The sequence below is a fragment of the Dicentrarchus labrax genome, unplaced genomic scaffold (genome assembly GCF_905237075.1).
Source record: "Dicentrarchus labrax unplaced genomic scaffold, dlabrax2021, whole genome shotgun sequence".
In the NCBI taxonomy this organism is placed as follows: Eukaryota; Metazoa; Chordata; class Actinopteri; family Moronidae; genus Dicentrarchus; species Dicentrarchus labrax.
Genome location: NW_026136719.1, coordinates 37466370 through 37486541, shown reverse-complemented (window position 1 = coordinate 37486541; position 20172 = coordinate 37466370). Strand labels below are relative to the sequence as shown.

Sequence of the window (20172 nt, the reverse complement as noted above, 5' to 3'; positions counted from 1 at the left end):
AATATATCCATTTGTTGTGGAAGAGAACATAACATTTTGATAAAGCATTTTTCACTATGTAAGATTCTTACTTACTCTTTTCTCTCCAACTTTAATGGTTCAATACCATCCTGTCTATAATTATGGTTCCAAAATAACCCTTAGGGATAATTTGCTGCATGCCCTTCAATCCGTGTAGAGTGCTGATATCGAGGTGAGTTGATTTACGGTGGTATGTAAAAGGATGTTTTCAACATAACATTTTTAAGTTGTTGTCAGTAATATTTGCACAGTATATGTTCATACTCATCCTCTCTTACTTCTGTGGTTACTGAGATTTCAAGATATTTATATATGCTTTAATGGTTTACACTCAAACAAAAGCTTTATGGAAAGCTGCACAATCCTCTACATTTGATTTTAATAATTAAACTTGTTAACAACAACAAGATTATTTGTGCTTGGTGGCCCTGCAGCAACATCCTTCAATGACAGTTCAATTCATCAGACAGCTAGATAGGACATCATCATAATGCTGAAAGAGCAAGCAATACTGATCAAACTGGAAAAACAAATAAATGAAACAAGATGAGATGTCCACTCAAATTTGTATTGTCCCCCTGAACTGCTGGTGCCTAAAGTGAGGAAAACAAGAAGTCCACTGAGTCAATTCTTCAATGCCAAGGTTGCTTTCTGTGAAAAGGACACATCATTGAGGTAAAATGTGCATTACACCTGTCTATCATCTTACTATAATACTATGATTTCTATTTTTAGGTGATTATACACATTCCTATATGAGATTTCATTTCTGCCAATAGATCCTCCAAAATGTTACACACTAGACCTTTAACATGTAACATTGATTAAAGAAGTACCAACTAAAGGTAAGACTTCTTTGGGCAGCCTAGGATGGGGTCTAAGAGACAGGTTGATGGCTTTGATGAAGAAATGATTGAAGTTAATTGATGAAAATTGATTGGAAAAAAGTAGTCTAAATATAATTTTTTTTCTCTGACACTAATTGACAACTAATTAGTGTTTGTTAGTCTTGCAGAAGAAAAAATGGCAGGCGATGAGAAAAACAACTAGAGCAGTAAAAGTTTAAATTAGTTTATTGTTTTTTGTTTTGTTGTTTTTTAAAGATATTGTGGGGACTTTGTATGCCTTTATTTGAACAGATGAAGATAGACAGGAAAGGGGGGAGAGAGAAAGAGAAATCACACAAAGGGTCAAGTGTCACCCAGGCAGTTGCAATAAGGACTCACCCCACCTGATTTAACATTCAGCCAATCAAGATTCATTTAACAATGAGCCAATCTGGATGCATGTAACAAGCACCCAATTAGGATGTATTTAACAATCATCCACTCTGGATGTATGTAACAATCACCCATTTCAGGATGTATTTAACAATCATCCACTCTGGATGTATGTAACAATCACCCATTTCAGGATGTATTTCACAATCAGACAATCAGGATGCACTTAACAATAAGCCAATCAGGATTGATTTAACGATTGCATGTAACATTCACCCAATCGGGATACTTTACAATAAGCCAATCAGAATGCATTTAATATTTAGCCAATCAGGGTGCATTTAAAATCAGCCAAAAAGGATACATTTGCAATCAACCAGTGATTTTGTGTTTAACAATCAGCCAATCAGGATGCATTTATTATCCAGCAAGGATGAAAAAATGGCCAGGGACACAACATATAACCGAATTAGACATTTGTTATGGTGGTTAAAACATTTGTGAAAACCCGTCTGTTAAATACAGAATCAGACAGTATTACATTTATCACATGAGTGCTGTAATTTGTTCTTGGGCAGAGCCAGATGCTTCGCAAACATTTTGGGTCCATACCTAGGTTGGTGGTGGTGTGATGGACCTATGTTCAAGCTGTCTTTGTTTTTTGTGATATATTTGAAATAAAAAAGACAAAACAAAAACATAGTATTATCGTAATCTGGAAATGCAAAGAAAAAATATAACTGTAAATAGCATGTGGAACATATTAATAACATATTAATCAATGTTCACACTTCAATCAAATGTTGTTATTACTCTTAGTAATAATCAGTGTTGGTCAAGTTACTTTTAAAAAGTAATTAGTTACAGTTACTAGTTATTTCTTCCAAAAAAGTAACTATTGCGTTACTTTCAAGTAAATTTTGAAATGCTCAATGTTTGACCCCACCTCCACCCCTCTTTAACGGAACTTAAAATACATGTGCATGTTCAATTATTTATGATAAATCTGAATATTATAATGAAATGGACACTTACTACATTATTAACAGAAACAATGTACACAAATCTAAACTATTTTAATGTTGCTGTGGGACAAAGTGAGACTAGCCTCCAATCAAATGCCATGTATGTAGATATTATGTTTATATAGTGGATCATACAATGACACCGACATGGATAGGCACTGTTGCCCAGGGCATAATGTGACATAATGTGATGAATAACAGTAATAGCGTTATTAAGATGGGAAGAGTAATCAATTAGATTACTCGTTACTGAAAAAAGTAACACCGTTATTTATAACACCGTTATTTCCATCACTGGTAATAATCAAACGTTTTTGCCAAGCAAAGCTCTCGTTGTATGTGTTTGGGCAAACATCAATCTATATTAAAGTCTTGTGTGTGTGTGTGTGTGTGTGTGTGTGTGTGTGTGTGTGTTTTCAACACACTTTTTTTTCCAATTAGAATTTATCAACCTTATATGTACTGTCAGTGTTAACAACACAGACGTGATATGCTCAGTTAGAGAGTTATAGACTGTGACACCTTAATTGTAAGGTTTAGTGGCTCCAAACTTTTTTTGGGGGGAAGGCGAAATTGCTCTTTTAATAGTATATGTTGCTGACCCTTGGGTTAGGCCTTTAGTATGTGAAGACCTTAAATATACAGTATTATGTAAAAGGAAGCTAAAGTTACAGTTTGTATTATGGTCTTATGTGACAATCTGTGATAGTCTTTCACTGACTTCACTGGCTCATTTTAGAAAAAAAATACACTAACATGATTCCCAGTCTTTGTTGTAACTGCATGTGCACTGTAGTCTAATGTCCATTGCGTTGGACTCTGTACGGTTTTGAATCAATAAATGTTCTGCAGGTGACCTGTGGAGGGCAGAAATGCGTTTTTGTTAAGCAAATTACAACAGAGGAAGAAGAGGACGCATCTCTTGCTCTGTTATCCACTGCTTTTCACTGCAGTTCGGCAGACTGTAGTAGCTGCATTGTAGATGAAATCGTGATTCTGATGTGGAACTTCCTGGTCAGGTAGTGCTTTTCACAGGAGTCAAAATACGGAATTTGCCAGACTTTTTTCCGCTAAACCAATACGGAATCTAGTCATCTGGATTAAACATTATTTTGACTGTTCGCAGAGAGGGGATTCCTTAAGGTTACTCGCCATCAAAGTTAGCTTCTAAGCTAACGTAATTGTTAGGACTCTGCTTTGCTCCAGCCATGTCCGCTTCAGCTGGATGCTCCCCAGCGGGCCAGAGCTCGGGCCTTGGCCCTGGTATGTCTATGTTTCGTTGGCTAGAAGTCCTGGAGAAAGAGTTTGACAAGGCTTTCGTGGACGTGGATCTGCTTCTCGGAGAAATTGATCCAGATCAAGTTGATATTACTTACGAGGGTCGACAGAAGATGACCAGCCTAAGCTCCTGTTTTGCTCAGCTCTGTCATAAAACCCAGACGGTTTTTCAACTCAACCATAAACTAGAGGTTAGTAACTATTGCAACGGGAAACATTACACGTAAAATTTAAATGTAACTCTCAGTGAGGGTAGTTGTCATTCAGACTGCCCTGTCGAGATCGAAAAGAGATGATGGTAACATTAATTTTGACACTCCAGTTCCAGTAGCATATGCCAATTCGGAGTGATACTGTCATTCTTAACTCCACAGGCCCATGTCCCATTGATAACTCTTACCATCATGTATCTATTCTTATTTTCACACATTATGAACGCAAGCTCAAATTGTGGAAGTTGCAGCTAGCAGTGCCACTTCCGGTGGCTGGCTCAGCTGCCATAGCTGCAGAGGAGGTAAGGGATGAGAGAGGAGCCCAGGAAATGCTATTCCGCTGTTTGAGGTATCTGCCAGTGAGATGCCAAATATTTAGGGACCTCGCAAGCGACCGCTGGAGGTCCCTATTGTTTTTGCTTCGTTTCTTCTTCCCTATTATTATTATTATTTTTAGCACTTTTGATTGCGTTTTTCCCCCCTGAATATATACGAAAAGTCAATTTTATTTGGCAAAGTTTTCAGGCCTGGTGAAAAATTTGATATTCTATGTGTCTTTTTCAGGTCGGCCACTAGGTGGCGCTACTATTTAGGAAAGTATTTTCACTTTTTGGTTACTTAATAACTTTTGCATATTTTGTCGCACATTCAAAAAACTTATATCCACGCGTTCGGTGAATGGAGCTGAATCTCTCCATATAGGCCCCGCCCACTTCCGCCTATAATTTTTTTTCGTTAGAGCGCGAAATGTCCTTAAACTACTTTTTCGTGTTCCTCTTACACGCTGTGTCCGATTCGCAAGAAATTTTTCACCTAGCACCTGGGGACCGCCCTGGCAAAAAAACTAATTTGAACATTTTTGAAATTTCCAACAATAAGCACGCTATAAAATTAGCACTTCCTGTTGATTTTCCGTCAAAAAAGGAAGTTGACCATTTCTCCACATTGGTATGTCCGATTGACACCAAACTTGGGTCCATAGTTCCACATGTCTTCTTTAAGCATCGTGCACAATTTCAGGCCATTGCCACTAGGTGGCGCTCTTTAAAATGAAGAAGTTTATATCTCTACAACGGTATATGTGATTAGGATGAAACTTGGTATGATGCTTCCCCCTGGCTCCCTGAGGCTCCCTTAAAAAGGAAAAACTAAATACGCCACTAGGTGGCGCTCTTTTGGCATGAAAAATCACTGTGCGAATACCGTAATAGTTATGAATATGAAATTCACAGGGCACGTGTAGAGTAGTGCCTGAAGCTCACATACCAAAAATCGTGTTCGTCATGTGTGTAGCGCCCCCTACAGGATAAAAAAACAGAAGCCCCGGCGCCACGTTTCACCGATATGTACGAAACTCGGTAGGCACGTGTAACATGCTGGGACGTACAAAAAAGCCTCTTGGACCCATACCCCAAACCCCACAGGAAGTCGGCCATTTTGATTTTCATTTTCACTTTCGGCGAACTTTTCGCGTTGTATTTGAACAAACTCCTCCTAGGGAATATATCGGATATGCTTCAAAATTTGTGAGTACAGTCCAAAAATGGTGCTGATTAAAGGTTGTGCTATTTGTGCATGTACGTTGAAGGGCGTGTCCGTGGCTGGGCATCAAAGTCAGCCATTTAGAGTTTTTTGGACATTTTCTGTGATTTTTCGCGTTGTATTTGAACGAACTCCTCCTAGGCAATTTATCGGATCTACTTCAAATTTAATCAGTGCAATCTAAAGACATTCATGATTAAAAGTTGTGCTATTTACGACATTCCGTCAAACGGCGTGTCCGTGGCTTGCCATCAAAGTCAGCCATTTTGCATTCTGTGCTCATTTTCTGTGATTTTTCGCCTTGTATTTGAACGAACTCCTCCTAGGGAATTTATCGGATCTACTTCAGATTTAATCAGCGCAATCTAAAGACATTCATGATTTAAAGTTGTGCTATTTACGACATTCCGTCAAACGGCGTGCCCGTGGCGTTGCGTTGAATTTCGACCAGTCACCATAAACAGATAGTACTCAACTTCAGTGTACATGATCCAATCTAAATGAAACCTCACGTGTTTGATAAGTCCCACCCTGAACACGTCTACATGACAATATTCAGACATAGTGATAGCGCAACAGGAAGTAAGCGTTGTGTGACGATTTTGAGCTGCGTTACGTGAAATGACCGTGCCAGTGACCACTTGTCAAATTCAGCGGATTCGCCATGAAATGCCACTCATAACTTCAGTGTGCAATGTCCAATCTCCAGTGAACTTCATATATTCTGTAACAGTCTCGCCCTGAACACGTCCTCATAACTTCAGCGTAAGTGGTCCAATCTCAATGACACTTCACGTGTGTTACAACAGTCCCGCCCTGAACTTGTCTACATGACAATATTAAGACATAGTGATAGCGCCACCTTCCGGCAACAGGTGGTAAGCGCTGCGTGGCGATTTTGAGCTGATTTACGTGACATTTTCGTGTTGTGGCAGCGCACCCCGAGTTGCGTGGAGTGCGAGGTCCCGCTCAACGCTGCTTGCAGCTTTAATTTGTTTATAAATGTTAACAGTCTTAAATGTTTTATTTTATTCTAATACGTTTGGTTTATTTATCACTGTTTTAAGCAAGGCATTCGTACAGTTATAGTGTAACATAAAAACTCAGGACAGATACTGTATACAGTATACAAAGGGTGTGCGTTATTGCGATTGCCATAAGGGCGGCTGTGGCTCAGAGGCAGAGCGGGTCGTTCCTTAATCGGAAGGTTGAGGGTTCGATCCCCGGCTCCTGGTGCCACATGTCGAAGTATCCCTGAGCAACTGAGATACTGAACCCCGAATTGCTCCTGATGCCGTGCATCGGTGTGTGAATGTTAGTTTCTGTTCGATGGGCTTTGCGATCACACGTGAAAGGGTGAATGTGGCACGTAGTGTAAAAGCGCTTTGAGTGGTCGGAAGACTATAAAGGTTCATGTATGATTCGCGATTAGATGCAAAGATGACTATCACAAATTTAATTTTCACAAAAAAAAAATACTAAAATCATGATGATGTGACATCATTAGGGCTGTACTAAACCAGGGTCCTTGTTTATAAAATACTGCAGCTTTCATACTGAAAGATGGCATACTTACAGAACTTGAAAGGTATGAACGCAAAGTATAAAACTAAAATTGACCGCACCTGAACGAGCCACTAACCCTGCCTGGGGAGGTGGAGGTGGAAATAAAAAATATTTTATTTAATGTGATCGCAGTAAAAAAAATAATTAACAAACAAATCATGAAAAAACAATATGCACCAACACACCGAGGCTGCTGTTTTTCCTCTGACTCATTCTTATGCTCAGTGTGTGTACTGTGGCACTGAACATCTGTCACTGAGTGGCTCACATTGTTTGGCGGCAGACCATTAAATTAGCAAAATACAATGACAGAAATTGGCCCAAATAAAAAAACGTCTGACGATATATTTGCCCAACCCAGTGCATCTCTGCAGAACTAGAGTAGTTCATTGTAATGCTTTGTCACAAATTTTGCCTTTATCACAAATTGCAGCTTCTTGCGATTTGCATATTGCAATTTTGATAATATTGCGATTAATTGTGCAGTAACATATCTGTTTCTGGTTTCCTTCCCCCTTTCCCCCCTCACTTGGTTGCCTCCATTCATCTACCCATCCTCTCAGGCTCAGCTGGTGGATCTGCGTTCTGAACTGACTGAGGCTAAAGCTGAGCGGGCAGTGGTGGAGAGGGAGGTCCATGACCAGCTTCTGCAGCTTCATGCTCTCCAGCTGCAGCTTCATGCCAAGCAAGGCCAGGCTGAGGAGTCTGACTCCATCAAAGATAAATTGGTAGGTAGGAGGAGGAGGAGATGCTGCAATTTGCCTTTATTTGATAGAAAACGGTATACAGAAAGAAACTGCAGGGAGAGACTAGTGAATGACACAAAAGGTCAACAGTCAATCTAAGGACATTTCAGCTATATGGTCCTAAGTAATCCGATTCGAATTACATTCCTTATTATTTTTAATATTCATATCTTAAATGTTCATGTTTACCGTGTGCCTATACACTGTATTGCATTGACAATTCTTTTTGGTTGTTACACGTTCTGTCCTCTAGAGAACATTCCAATATATACTACTATTAGCACCTGCCAATCACCAAATGTGAGTAAAAATCTATTGGTCGCCATTGGTGGGTTGCTGAAACTACTTCTTCAAACTCAGTACACATCACTCCAACACAACTGACCACTTCCCACAACAAACCCGCTAGATTACTATACATTCAATACTACATACATACAGTACATACTACATTAATACTGACTCATTAAAACTAAGGTTTTGGGCAGCTGAAGAAAGAATCTGAAAAAGGTCTGCAATTTCAGGATTAGGGCTGGGTACAGAAACACGGCACTAGTTCCTATATGACTCGTATCTACTGGACCGAATCACACTGCAGATCTATCAGAGGTGACTACTCAAATAGTCACTCTCTGGTTCTGACGCTACAGGCAACCAAAGCATAATCGCATGCGTCCCTTTGCTGGTCAACATTACTGCAACTCACTCTCTACATGGCCTTGGCAGCAGGTAGCTTACTGCTAGGTTAGATAGTAGCTACTGTAAAAACAGTTAAAATACCTTGGTAAATGGTCGAACATATTCCAACAACGGGCAGGACGTCGAACAAATGTTTAAAAACAATTGCTTATAAAGGGAGAAGCATCTTGCGATGCACACTTAAATAAACTTGAAAGCAGAGGGACGCACCATACTTGACTGCCTGTTTGACCACACGCCAAGGACATCAGCTGGCAGTGTGGCGTCCCTGGCCCTGGTGATGGGACACAGATAAATACTAGATACAACGTGTCGTATTTGATGATGATTATTGATGAGGCGGCGTTTATATTATAATAGTCTGCAAATGAATTGATTAATTTGAGGTATTTTAGAATACCCCATTTAAAATATTAATTGACGACAATTGGCCTGCCTAAATTTCCAACCCACTGACAGGTTAGCAATGATATTATAATAATATTGCTCATAGCAAAAGAATCATTGTGCTTAAGTTTTGATGGCTCTAAAACTATGTGGTGATTATTAAGTTACTACATAAGATATATATAGATACAGGCTGAAATCCCCTCAGCAGTGCGCAGGAGGCGAGACTGGCACTTCTCCAGCTACCAGTCCACACACATACTGTGGTCTGTGGGACTTGAACCGGCGACCTTCCAGTTCCCAAGCCAAGTCCGTACACACGGAGCTACTGCCGCCCCAAACAACAATAAGCCAAAAGAAAATAGAAAATTGAGGCCTAAATCTAAACTTTACTTTGCAGTTTCTTAAAGCAACCATATGTGTAGGCTGCTGTTGCTTTGGTGCTCCCTTCCTCTGCCTCCCTATTGCTTCTACTGCTTTCAATTACCTTTCTTCCCTTCCAAACTGATGTGCATATTTCTTTACAATATCTGCCAATTCCATGACTGGTAAACTTACAATATCTGTTTGAAATTAGAATTTCTCTAATCTTTGACTTCTGTCTGTTCTTCCTCTGCCCCTTTTCCCCTAAAGCCTGCACCAACATTGGAAGAGATGGTAAGTTTGTGTATGGGTATGTTTTGTGGAAAATCAGATATTTTAGAATAAGTGATTTGGATTAAACATAGCTTGGTAGCTACACTTGACACATCTAGTGATTCAGTGATAATTAAAGGCAGTGAGAGTTTGACGTTCGAAAAAATCAAGGAGGCTATAGATTTGGTCATGTCAGATGCAATGACCTACAGCCAGTGACACACGCATGTATCTGATCTACCAGCACTTATTTTAGAGAGATGAGAAATCTTAATTTTTGAAACAAAACCTAACTTGAGGAAAAAATTTCATGACAAGATGATAGTCACATCTATTCATTCTAATATATGACTATTCTCTTTACTAGTTTTGTCAGGGATGTGCTTCCTTTGAGTTTAAATCATAGGAAAACATTTAACCATCAATTAATCTGCTAGAACTAATAATGTATGAATTGACATTTTACAATATAGATATTGGTTAGATTTAAATAAATGTACATTTATTTGCATATGGAATTTGCATATATATCCATTTTCTTGATTCCTTGATATACTACATTTAAGATGTTGCTTTTATAAAACGATTACAAGGTTCGAAATATGAAAGTTGTAGACACATTAAGTTTAAACCGTTTTATTCACATGTTCATTAACTATTTATAAAGCATTGTTTTTAGAAAGAAAAAGGCTGTCCTGGCTGCCTGCACATAGTGCAAGCTGGTTGCTATGCAACTTACTATCTTACTTTATTTATTTATTTATTTATTTATTGCCCTCGTTTCCTCTGCACCCGAAGTGTAGCTGAATGTCAAACCACACTTTGTTTACCAGCCCCTCTAGAGTGTAGAGTGACTCCAGCACCTTCTTAACCGCTTTGAAGTCATCTTCTGATAATGATGCATGATGAACGGTTGTATTGATTTTTTTTTTTTTTTTTCAAGGGTTTTCACACGCCAGTGAATACATTGTTGCACGTTGTAGACTATGTGTCTTTCAGGATACACAAGGACCAACTGAGTATCAGGTCATTCATTTAATGAGTTCAGCACTGAGCCCAACAGCTGCTTGCCTTGCCATGACAATGGCATATAAATCTCACAAAATGTATTTCACCTGCTCCTTTGACACTGTCTTAAGGTCTACAACGACACCTTCATCTTTACACCAGTCTTCACAGCCCATATTGTTTGATTAAATGTTAATTTGAGCTATCCGTTTTATAGCTGAATGAAACTATTTACTAACTACTTATAAGTAGTTTGATAACCACTAAGTGGCACTGTATTTGATTAGAGAGATTAACTAACTAATTAATTTTCCTCATCCACTCACGTGTGTGTGTGTGTGTGTGTGTGTGTGTGTGTGTGTGTGTGTGTGTGTGTGTGTGTGTGTGTGTGTGTGTGTGTGTGTGTGTGTGTGTGTGTGTGTGTGTGTGTGTGTGTGTGTGTGTGTGTGTGTGTGATCTCCTTGTTCTAGGAACAGGAGCTTGAGGCCAGTAAGAAGGAGAAATTAGCAGAAGCAAGGCTGGAGGTAGAAGTGAAACTATATAAGAAAGAAAATGAGGCCCTTCGTAGGCATCTGGCAGTACTGCAGGCTGAAGTGTATGGAGCCAGACTGGCAGCCAAATACTTGGACAAGGAACTGGCTGGCAGGTAAGGAGTCAAATCTCACAAGATATTTTAGATTCAATTTGAGGGTTTCCTAAGGAGACATTGATTCATTGATGTGTTGATTGATTTTATATATAGATATATAAAATATGAATAAAAATCCAGTGGATAACCTGTGACAACACTTTCTATAATTTTATGGAACGTGCATTGATGAAAATGCATCACAAAATTTGGAATATTTTTTAAATGATCTATATAAAAAGCAGCAGCCTCTAGTACATAACTACATTTAAAAAATGTCAACGGACCACTCCTCACACCCCCATTCCCCCAGACTAGTATTTGAAGTAATTGCCCAAAGTGGCAACCTTGATCCAACTCAAAATATTCTTATTAAGGTACAGCCAGCAGTACACCACGCTGAATGAGTTGGAATACATCTCAAGGATCCCAGGTGGAGGGGGGGTATATTCTTGTTATGTTTGAAGGTGACAATTTTGTTTGATGAGCAGCAGAAATCATTTTTTGGAATTCATGGATTTTTTTTGTATTTAAAATGATTTCAAAAAGGCACTGCCTGAAATTTGAATTTATATTAGAATTTTTTGGTTTGTCTTTAAGGGTACAACAGATTCAGTTACTGGGGCGTGACATGAAAGGGCCAGCCCACGACAAGCTGTGGAACCAACTGGAGGCAGAGATTCACCTTCACCGTCATAAGACTGTCATCCGGGCATGTAGAGGTCGTAATGATTCCAAGAAACCTCTTCCCTCTCCTGTAGGGCACGTAAGTGTAAAACTACAAATCAATTGAAACTGTTGGCACCTTTATTTTTGCTTCCAAAGTTTAATTTGTAAATGTAATTACAGGACCCAGAAATGTTGAAGAAAACCCAGGGGGTAGGCCCTATCAGAAAGGTGGTGCTAGTCAAAGATGACCATGAGGGGCTGGGAATCTCCATTACAGTAAGAAGGGAACCACTTCTTTCTCTTCCTGAAAGTGGCCATGACAGCCTCTTGAAATTGCACCCAAGATCTAGTTACAGCATCCAACAAAGCCCTGCAATTATATGCAAACCAATTACTTCAAGTGAAAAGATGGCAGCAAGAAATAAACTAACCCCCAAAAATCCACCAGGCATGGCTTTATGGCTTAAAAAATGATACAAAACCGTGTTTCTCCAATTTCAAGATGAACTTCTCATTGTGTATAGTGTCAGATCTGCTTTGATCTGACTCTGTCTGATTGACTTCTGGTCTGGTGCCACAATGTTGATGTAAAATGTAATTGAATGTAGCATGAATTTCAGTCTGGAGTCTGCACAGGGTATTTGATTTTGAAAGTTTAAAGTAGGACACAGGGTGGCACTTCTGGTTGAATCACAATCTGGGACTGGAACAATCAATTCAACAAATCAACAGCTGTTTTTGCAGCTGTCCCCAATGGAATTTAGGGCTAAGCCTCTGGCTTATCTTAATATTGTGCTGCAAGTCTTTTGTGTGCAAATCACAGGGATTATGTCATTCTAATAACTGTTCCATATAGATAATGTTTGTGCAAGCTTTTGTCAACAGTACCAGCTAAACCTTACTGACTTTTCTCCTCTCATGAAAATGTGCTTGGAATCTAGAAATTTACTATTACAATGCCACGAAAGGCTATAAAATGCCTCAAGCTTCTTGTTTTTCCACAGGACAAAGCATTAAGGATATGTTCAGACTGCAGTATTTTGCCACTGCGGCCATCATTTCTGATGTACACATGATTACAGCCATAAGAAGAGGGAAGGCAGTGCCACTCATATGCACAGCTTTTATGCCTACAGAGTTCCATGAATTTTCTGCTCTTCACCAGCAATGGACAAACATATTTCCTCTATTTTAAACCACAGCCTGCCCATTTCAATTGCATGATGAGATTACAGTAGGTGATAGCTGCAGCCCTTAATGTATGATACAGCTTGTTAGTAGGGTAGGAGGCAGCCAGTAGTGACGGGAGAGTTGCTGCCTATTCAAAATATGGATATGGAAATTATTAAAATGAACTCTAAAAAAAAATCAATTGATCATGTATGCCAAAAAAAATTAAACGAGTACAGTACAGTGCAATGAGTACTTGCATGCCCATTTAGGATGCTCAGTACTTGAAGTCAAATTGGGTGTGAGTGATAGTATACATAAACAGAAGTGTTGTTAGTGGGGCAGGCCTATTGGCTGGTCATCTTTTACATTGCCAAAACTATCCTGACATCTTCATAAAATAGAGGAGGACTTGGCCAAATAAGTTGAGCTAACTCTTGTATGTATGTTCTCATCAGGGTGGGAAGGAGCACGGTGTTCCCATTCTAATTTCAGAGATCCATCCAAGTCAGCCCGCAGACAGATGTGGAGGTCTGCATGTTGGAGATGCCATTCTTGCTGTCAACAGCATCAATCTGCGAGATGCCAAACACAAGGAGGCTGTCACCATTCTGTCCCAGCAGGTAACACAGTCATGCACACAGAAGCACACTACACTTCACTGTTTCTCTGTTTCTCATTCTGGGTGTCTGTGTCAGCGAGGACAGATAGAGTTTGAGGTGGTGTATGTGGCTCCAGAGGTCGACAGTGATGATGATAATGTGGAATATGAAGACGACAATGGCCATCACTACCGACTCTACCTTGATGAACTGGATGACAGAAGCACAGCGCCATCCAGCAATAGCTCAGCACCGCTACAGGGTAGGTTTTTCCAAATTGGTTTTGATGGTGGTGGCCTTTCAGAATGCTTAAATGTACAAAATACAAATTTTCTACTTATTTGGAAAGCTTAAAGATAGTCCCCTTTCTTAAACCTAATAAAAAATCTGTGGGTAAGACGGTGCAGAACTAGAAGCTTTTCGCGAAGATGAATGAGGAAAAAATCCCAAATACAAGAATTGATAGACTTTTAGTTCAATTAAGATCTATTTTATTTGTATAGCGCCAAATCATAACAGAAGTTATCTCAGGACACATTTTAAAATAGAGCAGGTCAAGTCTGTACTCCTTATAAAATGATTTACAGAGACCCAACAGTTCCCACCATGAGCAAGCACTTGGCGACGGCAGCAAGGAAAAACTTCCTTTTAAGAGGCAGAAACCTCGGACAGACCCCGGCTTTAGGTGGGTGGCTGTCTGCCTCGACCAGTTGGGGTGAGAGAGACAGACAGACAGACAGACAGACAGCCGGACAGAGACAAAGGTGCACAGCAACAACAGTAGCAACAACTACACTAATAGTTACTGATGGTGATAATGATGATGATCACAACAACGATGGGGGACAATGAGCAGTGATTATAGTAGTAGTAATAATAATAATAACAATAATAATAATAACAACAATTAAAGCTGCAAGCAGCATTGGGCGGGACCTCGCACTCCACGCAACTCGGGGCGTGCTGCAGCCGCGTTACGTGCCGTCGTAAGACGTGCGGACCACAACATGAAAATTTCATGTAAATCAGCTCAAAATCGCCACGCAGAGCTTACTTCCTGTTGCCAGTAGGTGCCACTATCACTGTGTCTTAATATTGGGATGTAGACATGTTCAGGGCGGGACTCTTGTAAAACATGTGAAGTTTCATTGAGATTGGACCATGTACCCTGAAGTTATGAGGACGTGTTCAGGGTGGGACTGTACACAAGATATGAGTACTATCTGTTTGATGGCCAATCGGTGGAATTCGACGTCTCGTCACGGGCAGGCAGTTAAACGTACAGTCACAAATAGCACAACTTTTGATCACCAATGTGTCTAGATTGCAGTGATCGAATTTGAAGTCAATCTGATAAAATCTGTAGGAGGAGTTAGTTAAAACAGAAGCCCTTAAATGCCGGAAATGGCATCACAGATTGACATTCGATTCAACCTGGCGAAATTTGACGGCACGGCACGTCACGGACACGCCCTTCAACGTATGTGCACAAATAGCACAACTCTTAATCAACAACATGTTGACTGTACTGCAGATCCGATAAATTCCCTAGGATGAGTTTGTTCGAATACAACACAGAAAAACGCTGAAAGTCTGAGAAATGCCGGAAATGGTATCACAGTTTGACATTCGATTCAACCTGGGCGACTTTTAATCAGCAACATGTTTTGACTGTACTGACCAAATTTAAAGCAGATCTGAAATTAAAATTAAAATGGGCGACTTCCCGTGGGGTTTGGGTATGGGTCCAAGAGACTTTTTTGTAAGTCTCGGCACGTTACACGTGTCTACCGAGTTTCATACATATCGGTGAAACGTGGCACCGGGGCTGCTTTTTTAAAATCCTGTAGGGGGCGCTACAAACACGACAAACACAATTTTTAGTATGTGAGCTACGGGCACCAGTCTACACGTGCCCTGTGAATTTCATATTCATAACTATTATGGTCTCTGCACAGTGATTTACCATGCCACCAGAGCGCCACCTTGTGGCAGATTGTTGACACATTTATTAGAGAGCCTCAGGGAGCCATGGGCAATCATCATATAAACTTCTTCATTTTAAAGAGCGCCATCCTGTGGCGATGGCCTGAGATTGTGCACGATGCCTAAGGAAGACATGGGGAACTATAGACCCAAGATTGGTGTCAATAGAGTGCGTATTTTTTTTAAACATCAAAATTCTTCAAATTACTTTTTTTGCCAGGACGGTCCCCAGGAGCTACGTGAAAAATGTTGTGCAAATCGGTCAAAGCACATAGGAGGAACACGAAAAAGTAGTTTATTGACATTTCGCACTCTAGCGGGAAATTTTTGTAGGCGGAAGTGGGCGTGGCCTATATGGGGAGATGCAGCTCCATTCACCGAACGCGTGGATATAAGGTTTTTGAATGTGCGACAAACGATGCGGGAGTTATTAGCCTAAACGCACTTTTCATGATAGTAGCGCCACCTAGTGGTCAACCCGAAAGCGACACATAGAATATACAATTTTTCACCAGGCCTGACAACTTTGCCAAATAAAATTTGAGTTTTCGTATATGTTCAGGGGGGCAAAAACGCAGTCGATGTGGCCTAAAAATAACAAGAAACATAGCAAATACAATAGGGACCTCCAGCGGTCGCTGGCTCGGTCCCTAATAAGAATAAGTAAGAAAAAAATCGAGCAAAAATAATAGGGACCTCTAGCAGTCGCTGGCTCGGTGTGTTATTTAAACTTAATTATCTGTTATGTTCCTTATGTTTGTAGCATGAAGGGACTGCAACTTTCTTTCGGTTGTTTAACCTTGTGTTACATAATGACAAAATATATTGCTTTTTACCTAACATTGTTGCTGCAAATAAGACAAAAGAGGAATGCTGGTAGAGACATAAACAAACATAATCCATTACGTAGTAAACACAACCCGTGAAAACAATTTAGTATTATACCAATGTTATGTCAGGTAAATTTGGTTGAAAGACATCAAGGCAATGATGCATACAGTTTGCATTACTGTAATTGCCCAGCTTCATTTTGTGAAATTACTAACTTACGGCTCAACAAGTTTGCATATATGTAGACTTTTCCCTCATCTGAGAATCTGTATTACTCATAGACAACATTGCCAGAAAAATTATTTCATTTGAACATAACCACCTCTGGAGCAGGTTAGGTGAACAGCATCAAGTTATCATATCAATCTAGCCAGTTTAAAAGAAAGCCACTTTGGTAACATTGAAAACTCAACAGGCTAAGTAGGATTTGTCAGTTGTTTTTAAACACACAAAGTTTGAGTTTGAGAGAGAGGGCAGGTAGACAGTTAATTAAGTGAAGGAGCACAGTTAGCACAGTTAACAAAGCAGTGAATCAGAGTGATCTTTTTCACCAGGATATTAAGTGAAATGTATCAATAATTATACATGGTTTAATCCTTAATACAGTAGGATGGAACTATGCTCCCTCCTGTTGGTTTTTCTATCCTCCACATTGTAAATACCTTTCCTGTACAGTTTAGATCTTTCTATCTTTATCTTTATTTATTTATATTTTAAAAAGTACTTCATTTTCGTGTGATTTTTATGCACCAACGCACCAAGGCAAATTCCTTGTACGTGTAAAAACTTACTTTGCAATAAACCCGATTCTGATGCAGAACAACACAACACTTTTTGTACATCTGAATCTGTGTCTACCCTGCAGCTCTGGAGAAAATGTCACTGAGCAATGGACCAGAGAATGGAGGAGATACTGGGATTTCCAGTGAGACACCTTCAAGTGAAACACACTCAAAGCCTACTGAGACTGACTGCTCCTTCTAGAGGCTCAGCTATTTGGAGAAAATAACAAGAGCATTCGTGGGAAAATCTCTCTCAAAGAACTGAATCAAAGAATTCTATGACAAACCTAGGGACAACGGACGGAAAATGAATAGAAAGTATGTTTTCCCTTTTTCCTCTTGGTGTTCTAAGGTGGTGGAAATTGAGGGTTTTTTCTGGGCATGTGGCAATGATTTGGGCTAAAAGTACACGTTTGACAAAGCCAGGTGTAAGATATGTAGAGGAGGGACTGAACAATGTGTGATTTCTCTGGGGATAGTTTATACTAATGGGAATCAACAGGACAGTTGTATGTGAAAATGGCAAAAGGAACCTAGCTGTCATGGAGGGACATTGACATCAGGAAGGAAGAGGTTGCTTATTGTTGAAAATGTCTTTGAGCTGCCGCTTTAGGAGAGACGCTTGTAAAGTGTTATGCTTTTATTTGTATAGTTATCCATCTGGTCTTCACAACAGTATGACAAAACTATGTAGTCCTACAGGGAACTTTGGGAAGACCAGGAAAACTCCTCTTAATATTTTATTAATTGTTTTACAGAAAACAATAACTAACAACTTTCTGTTAAATAGAATATTGCCTGTTGTCAGCAATACACTTTCCAACATTTAAAACCTAAGCAGAGCAGCTATGTATTAGGTTGAAATATGTATCTAAATATTTTACCAGCCACATGAATGAACATACTGAACGCTGAAATGTAAGAGGAACAATAGGCAATAGGCATTTATTTGGTGATGTCAATGCGAACAGTATAAAAGTACTTAAAATGTACAACACTTTATGGATGGATAGAGAAAATATTCAGTATTGTGACACTTAATAAACCAACATTAATCTTATTAGCATTCTTTTTTTCTCTTATCCAGCTTCCATCTTTAACATAAATATGTAAAAGATGGTAGTAAGTTACCCTGTGCGGATGCATTGTTATGGATCCAACTGCTTTTTCTGGCAAAATTCAATTCAAGCACCAGCATGAGTGGAAGTAGTCTTCTGCCAGAAAGCCTCTATTTTATCCTCCGTCTCCCAAGTTCATACCCTTAAATCATTCATCCACTCTTGACAGGAGTGGCTGTGAAACAGATAACTCTGTCTTTCAAGGGAGTATAAAGGAACTTCCAAATCCCATCTGGAACTGCAGCCTACTTTCCTCTAACCTTTTAGGGCAAAACAGGGTGTCCTTGTCAAGTCATAAAGCCCTTCATTTAGCAGAACAAAAACGACCATATCTGGCTGTTTGTTTAATTTTTCCCTCCTCCAGATGTTTTTCAAGTGTAAATACTAAAAAGGCATGTTATAAAGTCTAAGGCTTTGAGGGTTTTGTAATTGTTTCAGCTGTTACTTGTCATACTGATGTGTGACCTGAAAACCCTGTCCCGGTATTGTATCCTATTTATAAGGTGTTGACTGTAGATGTTCCATTGACTCATTATCCTGCCATAGATTTTTAACCTTGTTCCATCATTAACATATTTTGGCATGTCACTGTATGTGGAATATACATGGCTGGGCACAACACAACACTTGTATTATCTAATTGAATACAATCATTCTTAACTGTGTATTGCTGTATACTGTATTTTGTTATTGTTTTTCTTTTATTGTGTCACATAACTTTCTATTGTATCATGTTTTTTTTTGTCAGAATCCCCTTACTGTATAATGCTGTAAAATTTAACAAACTATTCTAAAGTGCGTAGAGGCATCAATTCCTCTCTGCTCAGAGATCACATTGGTGAGGTCTGTGTGAAAGATATTCAGTTGAATGCATTGAGCCCAGCTCTTCTGTCTGTTGTCACCACTGCTACAGTAACTGCCAAAAGAACATGAGTAAGTGAAAAACTATTCACATGTATGATGTGCATCTTTATAGGTAATGAATCCATGTTAAGCAAGCTATTTTAGCCTAAATAAAAGTTTGTTTTTTTTTGAATGTCTTCAGTGCTTTTGAAATTCATCTCTGAGTTTAGGAAATAAATTCTAGCTAGACTTTCAGACAAGTATAGTGTGGTCCAAGCACCGCCATGGATTTGGAGATTTAATCGACCCAAAGTTATCTGAAAAGCATAGCTGAAAAGAGCTTTGACAGACAATGTGACAAACGTAGAAACATAGGCAGAATTGGATGTCCTCAGACAGTGTTCCAGCCAAGTAAAATATGAATTAACAATATCAAATCAGTTCTTTTACTAAATAATTGTTTCAATCTGGAGTTAAATACAAGTCAGCAAAATACCCAAACACATTTGGTAATAATCTTACTAAAATTGGTAAATTGGAGTACAACATTATAAGAGACATTTTCTTGTTCTCTCAAATATCTCAGACACCGTAACAGAAAAAGCCAAAATAGAAACGTTTCATTTTCAAGAGAGCTTAGATAAAATAAGGGTTAAAAATAAAAAGGTATTCTGACACAAGTGAAAAAGAAATCATACAAATTCTTTAGAAAAATAAATTTTTATCAAACATCCATATTATAAAGTCAAACTAAAACGATATCAAACAAAGAATGAGTTTGGTAATGCTTTCATTATAAGCACATTCATAAGACAATGTTATACATTTGTAAGGCTTTATAAACCAATTTATAAATGTTTATAATCATGCATGACAACTTATGAATCTTTTTATTGGACGATTAAGGATGTTACATTTTACAGGAAGTGAAATAGTTCTCCAGTTTTCATGACAACTTATAACAATGCTTATGAAGTATTATATTTATTTTTTTATTTATATTTATTATGTGGACATTCTGTATTAAAAGTTTATAATGTTCATAATGCTTTATACGTCCATGCCAAGCAATTTGCAACCTTTGCTGTTATAGTATCACACAATTGCTAATAAAAGTATAAGGTCCTGTCACTACTTTAAGCTCACAAAGTAATGCTATAAGTTTATATTACATTGGAGATGCCTTTGTACATCCATTTCTAA

The 20172-nt window shown here is 38.9% G+C and overlaps 1 protein-coding gene across 7 annotated transcripts in view; it reads left to right on the top strand.

Annotated features, from left to right (window-relative positions):
* The first annotated feature begins 3219 nt into the window (after window positions 1-3219).
* The window catches only part of gopc (golgi-associated PDZ and coiled-coil motif containing), a 35682-nt gene continuing 18729 nt past the window's right edge, over window positions 3220-20172 (top strand). For 3 of the 7 annotated variants that reach the window (XM_051378574.1, XM_051378576.1, XM_051378579.1), the window contains exons 1-8: window positions 3220-3735; window positions 7428-7592; window positions 9330-9353; window positions 10811-10986; window positions 11569-11734; window positions 11818-11913; window positions 13266-13430; window positions 13506-13671. In XM_051378574.1, coding sequence (XP_051234534.1) covers window positions 3475-3735; window positions 7428-7592; window positions 9330-9353; window positions 10811-10986; window positions 11569-11734; window positions 11818-11913; window positions 13266-13430; window positions 13506-13671 — 1219 coding nt within the window. In that variant the 5' untranslated portion in view covers window positions 3220-3474. Of the gene's footprint in view, window positions 3736-7427; window positions 7593-9329; window positions 9354-10810; window positions 10987-11568; window positions 11735-11817; window positions 11914-13265; window positions 13431-13505; window positions 13672-17091; window positions 19163-20172 lie in introns of those variants that run through there. The other 4 variants (XM_051378581.1, XM_051378575.1, XM_051378578.1 and 1 more) reach the window with 4 other exon arrangements.